The following is an 8,595-nucleotide window of genomic DNA, read 5'->3' on the forward strand; positions in this document are numbered from 1 at the left end:
TGTCGTTGCCCCTTTCTGTGTTTCCGTATCCCCAGCTCTGTCAGATGGCCTCTAAAGCCTTTGGCCGCTGTGACTTTTTCTCATGGTCGTGGAGGAGTGTTTTTATCAATCTAAACATCTCTAAGGCAGTTGATTCTATATAGCACTGAACAAAGCTTGTGATCAGAGTTTTTGGGAGAACTGGAGTTGATGAAACACTCAGAAAGATCCAGAACATTTTGATCAGAAGTTTTAGAAACTGGAAGAAGGGAGGCTGAGGGCTGTGGTGACCTGGCCAAGCCATGGGCCACTCTGCATATGGTGGCCCCTTGCTGCCAGAGGCTCCCTGGCAGGCCTTTGTAGCTCAGTCCTCATTCTCATACTGGGTGGGGCTAAGAGCCTGTGGAAGTATGCTCTCTAAGTGGAAAGGTGAAATATAGTTCATTTCTCAAAAGAGTAGTATCAAGCAGAACACGGCTCCCTCTGAATCATCCCTTTGTCAAGGATTAAAAAAAAGCCACCCCCCAAAGGCACAACCCACCCTGGAAAGCAGAGATGGCTGGGCTTGTAGGAATCAGAAGTGCAGTTGGCATCAAGTTCGAGGGTGGGGAGGGGAGGGGAGGGGAGGGGAGAAGATGGGGCGGTTGTCCAACCCCCGTGGAGAGTGTATAAAAAGCGTCCACTCTGGGGAAAAGCCATCGTCCTCGGCTCAGGCCCAACCAAGCTCCTGTCTGCACCTGCTTGCCACCTCGCTCTCACCATGAGTTCTCGCCTGCAGAGTTCCTCTGCCAGCTATGGAGGTGGTTTTGGGGCTGGCTCTTGCCAGCTGGGAGGAGGCCGCAGTATCTCTACCTGCTCCACCCGTGTTGTCTCTGGGGGATCAGCTGGGGGCTATGGGAGTGGCATAAGTTGTGGCTTTGGTGGAGGGGCTGGTAGTGGCTTTGTAGGTGGCTTTGGAAGTGGCTTCGGAGGTAGCTTCGGAGGTGGCTTCGGAGGTGGCTTCGGAGGTAGCTATGGTGTCGGTTTCAATGGTGGCTTTGGTGGTGGCGATGGCAGCCTCCTCTCTGGCAACGAGAAGATCACCATGCAGAACCTCAACGATCGCCTGGCTTCTTACCTGGAGAAGGTGCGTGCCCTGGAGGAGGCCAATGCCGACCTGGAGGTGAAGATCCGTGACTGGCACTTGAAGCAGAGTCCGACCAGCCCGGAGCGTGACTACAGCCACTACTACAAGATCATCGAGGAGCTCCGGGACAAGGTGAGCCCTGGGATGCCAAGGAAGTTTCCAGTGCAGGGCAGGCTGGGAAGGCAGGAAAAGCAGGATCCCAGGGGACCAGCCGAGGCCATGAGGATGGAATTCTCATCCTCTTGCAGGGGAAACTTCTAGTCTTTCACTACCCAGAGTCTCTACCCTGATGGGCTTCCTCATGCTGTAACACCCCAAATGCATATTCTCCCATTATTCATTTTTATGGTTATTGTCACTCATGTCAAAATTTTTCCTGCTTTCCAAACAGTTATGTTAATCAGTGACTCCATCTCTCTAAGCCTAGCCGACTGAGCTGTTTGGAAACCATGACAGTTTTAAAAGACACTAAGACTGTCTAAAATCAACAGAGAAAGGGATACATGCTCATTTGTTGGTCTATGAATAATTGTTTATTTTGTAGAAGCCCCATTTAAACTGTTATTCTCAGTTGGTGACAACCAAGTGGGGGTGTTAGGGAGCAGTGGCTTAGGTGGTGCTCAGCCTAGACTCCCTCGGTCATGGCCTATCCATCAGCTGTGCTACCAGCTTGTTGGAACAGAAATCCACCAGCCTGGGCTGAGCCCCAGCCAGGTGGAGTGGTTTTTAAGTGCTTGGCAATATATAAGTTTAGAAAAGAAATTCAAATGGAGGGAGATAGTAGTTGGATTTCCCCCACGCTAAGCTGGGAAATCAACTCTAGTTATTACTGAATATGTGGAGCCTGGCTGAGCCCCTTCTGACTCTAATGAGGAGGTTCTCAATCCAGTGGCCTGGAGGGGTAGCTAGTCTGATACTATGGAGTTGTGACTAATTAAAGATGATCTCAGTGGGGTTGTTGTCCTGAAATGCACCTCCTGGGGGGACCTGGTTCTACTGTTTACTTTCCAGAAGAGGAACTGAAGTCCTTAGGGAAATGCCTTGTCCCAGCTCACACAGCCAGTTAAGAGAACAAAACCAGCTTCTTCCCATGTTTTCTCAGTCCTCCTCCCCAAGCTCGTGGACCCTCTGGAGTTGACCTTTTTCTGTATTTTGTAGATCCTGGCAGCCACCATCGACAACAACCGGGTCCTTCTGGAGATTGACAATGCCAGGCTGGCTGCAGATGACTTCAGGCTCAAGTGAGTTTCTCTTATTTGCTTTTCCCAGAAGTCTCTTATTTTAGACAAATGCTCATCTGAGAAATGAATTTGGAGCATTCCAGGAACAAAGGTCTTAGAGAAATAGAGGAATCCAGTGCAGGTGTAGGAGTACTGTCGAATATCATCTATGTGTCGCTTTTTCAAAAAAAATGTTTTTATTCCTTTAGGTATGAGAATGAGCTGGCCTTGCGCCAGAGCGTGGAGGCCGACATCAATGGCCTGCGCAGGGTGCTGGATGAGCTGACCTTATCCAAGACTGACTTGGAAATGCAGATTGAGAGCCTGAATGAGGAGCTGGCATACATGAAGAAGAACCATGAGGAGGTAAGAGAGCTGAATCAACTCCAATGAGAAAGGGGAGCCCTCTGGGGTACTCTGACATAGTTTCCACTCTGGGGCCTGGAGGGGCTTTCCAAGGGCTTCCACAGTATTCAGAGCCAAGGGGAGGAAGGATGGGGAGCTTCACACATTTTCGTGTCCCGCCCCTACAGGAGATGAAGGAGTTCAGCAAGCAGGTGGTAGGCCAGGTCAACGTGGAGATGGATGCCACTCCGGGCATCGACTTGACCCGAGTGCTGGCAGAGATGAGGGAGCAGTATGAAGCCATGGCAGAGAAGAACCGCCGGGATGCTGAGGAATGGTTCCACAGCAAGGTACTCAGGCCCTCTCGCCGCACATAGCTAGGTGAACACCACCTCTTGATTAGGGCTCTATACCTGGGCTTCCCTACCACCTTCCTCCATTTGAATTTCAGAGTGTAGAGCTGAACAAGCAGGTGACTTCCAGCACCGCCATGATACAGACCAGCAAGACGGAGATCACAGAGCTCAGGCGCACGCTCCAGGGCCTGGAGATAGAGCTGCAGTCTCAGCTTAGCATGGTATTCCTATGGCCCCCTGCCTGTGGTCATTCCCTCTAGGCCTCCCTCTGGCCTGGCTCCCCTCATGACTTCTTCTCCATTGCCCCACCAGAAAGCTGGGCTAGAGAGCTCGGTGGCAGAGACAGAGTGCCGCTACGCCCTGCAGCTGCAGCAGATCCAGGGGCTCATTAGTGGCATCGAGCAGCAGCTGAGCGATCTCCGCAGCGAGATAGAGTGCCAGAACCAGGAGTACAAGGTGCTGCTGGACATCAAGACCCGACTGGAGCAGGAGATCGCCACCTACCGCAGCTTGCTCGAGGGCCAGGACGCCAAGTAGGTCCTCTTGGCCTCTCGGGAAAGTAACGCCTGGACCCTGGCGTGCTGGAGCAGGGGAGCTTTAGAGACCAGGCCCTCATGTCACAGAGGACAGGATGAGGCTCAGGCAGGGGAGGGACCTATCTGAGCTTGAACAGCCTGGCAGAATATCCAGGACCAGAACCCCCTGGTCCCCTGAGTCAGACTCTGGTGGTGTTTCCTGAGCAAACTGCAGCATCCAAACCTTTAAGCTTTCTAATTCAGGTCTCTGAGTTGGATGGAAAGAGGAGGGACCATGGACTGGGCATCTAATATTGGAAAAACATTAGCTTGGGTTCAGCTCATCCAGTTGCAGGGATCCAGTCATCCTATGGGCTCAGGGGGTGGGGTGGGGTAGGGGGACACTGAGTTAACTAGGGACAGGACAAAGCTTCCGGAAAATGCCCTGAAGCCCTGGGGCCAATAATATCTCCTCCTGAGGCCTTTTTGTCTTCGACAGACAAACGGACCTGGTGGGCACCTGATGCTAGTACCCTTGGGTTGGGGGCACAGCTGGGTGGAAAAGCCCAAAAAGGGGCCCCAACTGATAATCTGAGTCCCCCTGAGGAGGACAGATGAGCACCTGCCCTTGGTCACCTTCTGCTCACTGCTGCCTCTCTCCTCTTTCCCAGGATGATTGGCTTCCCCTCTGGAGGAGGTAAGGAAGGGCCCTATGGGGAGGTAGGGTCAGGCTCTGTTCACTGCCCTGGGTGGGGAGGCAGTGCTGGGTCTCCAACTGTAAGGAGGGAGGGAGCTGGGGTGGAAGCAGTCATTTGCTCTTTTGTTTTCCTTTCAAAATAGTCCCCTGCCCCAAAGAGCCATTGGGCTGTATTGGAGGGAGCCACTTTCGGGGACAATAGAAGACAGTCCCCATCAACACACCACCTGGCTAATCAGGGGTTTGTGAAACCCTTTGGGGGGCTCTCACCTGGCCTGAGCGGGTCTTCTCCAGCCTGGACATCTCTTGTCTCTTCTTCCATTTCCCAGGAAACAGCGGCAGCGCTTCTATCACCGTCTCTACTCGCCGCACTTCTGAAACCCGTACTTCTGAAACCCGCAAAGCCTAAATCTGCCTAGCACCCTTCCCTTTGTCTTTGGCACCCAGAGGAGGAGTCAGTGATGGTTCTCTGCAGGAGAGAGGTGGGACTGCCAGAGGGGAGGCTCCCTACCCCCTTCTCAGGATGCCCAGCCTCCACTCTTCCAAGGGGGCCTTCTCTCCCAGTCGGCTCCAGCTTGACTACTCTTTGGTTTTACAGCTTCTCTACTAAAATGAAAAGACCTGTCAATAAAATTTCCCGTCTTCTGCAAACATATTTCTGATTCTGGCCTGGTTTCTGAGGATGGCATCCGTCGGTGCCCTGATTTAGGGCTGGGGGGCAAGTGAGCGTGGTTGGGCTGATCGGGTAAACAAGCAAGGACCTGGCCCAGAGATAATCCACCTAAGAAGCACACAAGGCATGTGGGCCAACCACTGGAGCACACAAGTTCGACAATGACAAACACACAGACACAGTAACCCATAGACAATGGCTCCCAGCAAACATGGACCAATGTCCCAAACCGGACACATGGAGGGGTGGGTGAACCAGGTCAACACCCTATAGTATAGGCAACAATCAAGGCAACATGAGGTTGTAGTGGAGTCAAGTGACGGGGCCAGGATGGGAAAGAGATATAAGTGGCTTTTGGGGCAGGCTGCTAGGGGTTGGCTAAGAGAGGATTCGGGAAGGAGCCTTGATGTATGAGGTCCAGGACAATGATCTCAGCCCCAACCTGCTGCTCCCTGCTTCCCGCAGAGAATGCTTCCTTTCAGGCCAGCAGGCTCCATTTTGTCCTGTGGCATCCAGTCCTGCCTCTCACCCCAAGGTTCTGCCTTTCCAAACTATAAGGCTGGAAGTCTTGGTGCCCTTCCTTGTTCAGTGAGTAATTCCAGCCTGAACAGGCTCTTCTCCTTCCTATTCTCTCTGCACACCCTGTTCTCTCTCCCCACCTCTTTGGATGTCCCACTTGGATTTGGGGCCTCCTCTTGCTCTGCTCACTTCTTACCTGTTGGCTTGTTTCTTTGGGTTTCAGCGTAGGCATTCTTCTCTTTTTTCTGTTTACTCTCCCTTTGGGCTGTCTAGGACAGGTCCATGGTTACCACGACTGGTATGTTCTGATGACTCCCAAACCTGGATCTCCAGTTGAGGTCCCACTTCTCACTTCAGACACACATGGTGGCTGTGCACTGGACATCTCCACTTCAAAATGACACGTTGCAGGAGGCTCCTTTTTCTTTCAGACCTCCTTCTTTCTGCCCCACCTCAGAGAACCTGGAAATTCAAGCCAGGCAGGAGCCAGGGAGCCATCTTAGGCTCCCCTATCTCTCTCCTCTCTTCACAAATCCCTCCTGTGGAGTTTGTTTTACCTGTAACTTCTTCCCCACCTCCCTGGTCCTAACTTTCTGGGTGTGTGACCACAGCCTCCTCACCTCCAATTTAGCTTTCCCTTCATTCTCGCTCTGCACTCCAGCCAGGGTGATTGCCTGGAACCACAAATCTTTCTCCAAAACCTCTCTCAGTAGCTTCCCACTGGCCATCCCAAGTCTTGCTGCTGTAAATGGTTATTGGTGGTTTGGACACCTCAGGGCCCTTTTTCGAAGTGTGGCCTCAGCTCGAACCAACCTTCCTCCTCTTCTTTCTCTTCCCACTCCCATCGTGGTTTTATTGGAGACTCCCAGATTTATTTAATCTGTTCAAAACTGAGCTGAAATGTTTGCTCATCAGGGAAGCCTGCTGTGGCCTCCAAGAGTGAGGTTGACACTCTCTTGTGTGGCCCCTGGGCTCTGCACAGACGCCCACCATGGCGTCTAGTGAGTATGGGCACTCTTAGGTGTTCACGTGCCTGTGTCCATGGCCCCAGAGTTGACCAAGAGTACCTATGTCTTCTTTACCTTTGTTATCCTAACGGCCTAGCCTAGCATACTGCTGGTATACAGGAGGAGCTCAGTAAATGCTTAAATGAAAAGATTTCCTTTCAGATTGAGGAAATTCCTCTCAGATGCCATTTGATTTTGTCACAGGGTTTTAGCCCAGAGGGCAGGCCTAAAAGCCATCTGCCGCCTTTTTTTTTTTTTTTTTGTCCGCCTCCTCATTTCCCCCTCCCTTCACCTCTCCAGCCCTCCTGCTTCATTTATTTCCTCCTCCATTATCTTCCTTCTCTTCTGCCACCTAAGCCAACTGTGGGCTCCAGGCGGTCGGCCAGCTTGCTCTCACAGGGGTCGCTCAGACATGGCCGACCCAGCTCTCTAAGCCAGAAGAAAGAGATTCCACATTGTGCACATCCTCCACTACAGAACGAGGTGACGCTCAATTCAATTTTTACCCCCAGAACTGTGCTAGGAGCCAAGGAGGCAATGAGAAACAAGACATGGTCCTTAAGTCCAAAACCTTTTTAGCTTTTTGGTTAGTCTATTTAGTCAGCAACTGTTTATTGAATGTCTACTGTATACCAGGTACTGTACTAGATCTCAGAGAGAAAGAAACAAATGAAAGGCAGTCTCTGGTATAGACCTCAAAGAATTAAAAATAGGAACTCAAACAAACACTTGTACTCCAGTGTGCATAACAGCATCGTTCACAACAGCCAAAAGGTGGAAACAACCCAAGTGTCCATCAACTGATGAATAAAACAAAATGTGGTACACCCAGGTAATGGAATATTACAAAGCCATAAAAAGAAATGAAGTACTGATACATGCAACCACATGGACGACTTCGAAAACATCATGCTGATCGAAATAGGCCAGTTACAAAAGGACACACATTGTATGATTCCACTTATATGAAATATCGAGAACAGGCATATTCATAGAGACAGAAAGTAGATTAGATGGGGTGGGTGGGATAGGGACTTATTCCCTGAAGGGCACAGAGTTTCTGTTTGGGTGATGAAAAAGGTTTGGGACTAGAGAGTGGTGATGATTGCACGATATTGTCAATGTAATGAATACCACTGAATTGTACACTTAGAAGTGGTTAAGATGGCAAATTTTATGTTATATATATTTAAGCACCATAAGAAAAAAAAATAAGAAAAAGACATAAAAAATAAAAGGCAGCCTCTGTCTTTGGACTGAAGAGGAGGGGGGAGGAAGAGACACCTACGACAATAAGTTATTACAACTCTCAAGACTCAGCTCAGGTTTCACCTTTTACAATAGGCCTTCTCTGATCTTCCTCCACCACTTCGTGTCCTGAACCCGGGGGCTGGTGGCCATCACAGCAACTACTGGGCAGTGTGCTGCTGAGGGCACACTGGCTCTGCAGCTGGATTGTCTGGTTTGCATTTTGACTCTGCCACTTTGTCAACATACACCCCTGGGTGACGTCACTTTACCCTCCTGGCCTCAGTTTCTGCACCTGCTCAGTACTGCCTGCCTTGTAAGGTTATTACAAGTAAAGTGCATAGGACAGTTCCTGGCACTAGTAAAAGTGCTCAATAAGCAATGGCGTTTGTTATTACCTTTCTGATTTTCTTTCTTTTTTTTTTTTTAGTGTAAGATTTATTTATTTTTTGATTTTTTGAATTGTACTTTAGATGAAGATTTACAGAGCAATCTAGTTTCTTATTAAACAATTAATACACACATTGCTTTGTGACCTTGGTTGCCAACCCCACTGCATGTCAACACTCTCCCTTTCTTGACCTTGGGTTTCCCATTACCAGCTTTCGTGTCCCCTCCTGCCTTCTTGTCTTTGCTCCTGGGCTGGTGTGGCCATTTGGTCTAGTTTTGTTTTATGGGCCTGTCTAATCTTTGGTTGAAGGGTGAAACTCAGGAATGACTTCATTACTGAGCTATCAGGGTGTCCAGGGGCCATACTGTCAGGGTTTCTCCAGTCTCTGTCAGACCAGTAAGTCTGGTCTTTTTTTTGTGAGTTAGGATTCTGTTCTACATTTTTCTCCAGCTGTGTCCAGGACCCTCTGCTGTGATCCTTGTCAGAACAAGTCGATGGTGACCTTTCCAGTTTTCTTTT

At 50.1% G+C, this 8,595-nt stretch overlaps 1 protein-coding gene across 2 annotated transcripts; it reads left to right on the forward strand.

The window, feature by feature from the left end:
* The first annotated feature begins 596 nt into the window (after positions 1 to 596).
* LOC100667605 (keratin, type I cytoskeletal 13) lies at positions 597 to 3,563 on the forward strand. 2 transcript variants are annotated; one of them, XM_023553415.2, is made up of 7 exons: positions 597 to 914; positions 951 to 1,237; positions 2,264 to 2,346; positions 2,535 to 2,691; positions 2,859 to 3,020; positions 3,122 to 3,247; positions 3,339 to 3,563. In XM_023553415.2, the coding sequence occupies exons 1-7, from the start codon at positions 740 to 742 to the stop codon at positions 3,561 to 3,563; spliced, it is 1,215 nt and encodes a 404-aa protein (XP_023409183.1). In that variant the 5' UTR covers positions 597 to 739. The 2 variants fall into 2 exon arrangements, with proteins under 2 accessions (XP_023409183.1, XP_010592747.1); XM_010594445.3 differs by having other exon boundaries at positions 597 to 1,237.
* The last annotated feature ends 5,032 nt before the right edge of the window (positions 3,564 to 8,595 follow it).

The sequence above is a fragment of the Loxodonta africana genome, chromosome 18 (genome assembly GCF_030014295.1).
Source record: "Loxodonta africana isolate mLoxAfr1 chromosome 18, mLoxAfr1.hap2, whole genome shotgun sequence".
NCBI lineage: Eukaryota > Metazoa > Chordata > Mammalia > Proboscidea > Elephantidae > Loxodonta > Loxodonta africana.

Coding starts and splice junctions, on each gene's coding strand:
- LOC100667605 (XM_010594445.3), top strand. CDS start 740: ATGAGTTCTCGCCTGCAGAGTTCCTCTGCCAGCTATGGAGGTGGTTTT. Junction 2,347..2,534: donor GCAGATGACTTCAGGCTCAA/GTGAGTTTCTCT, acceptor TTATTCCTTTAG/GTATGAGAATGAGCTGGCCT. Junction 3,021..3,121: donor AGGAATGGTTCCACAGCAAG/GTACTCAGGCCC, acceptor TTTGAATTTCAG/AGTGTAGAGCTGAACAAGCA.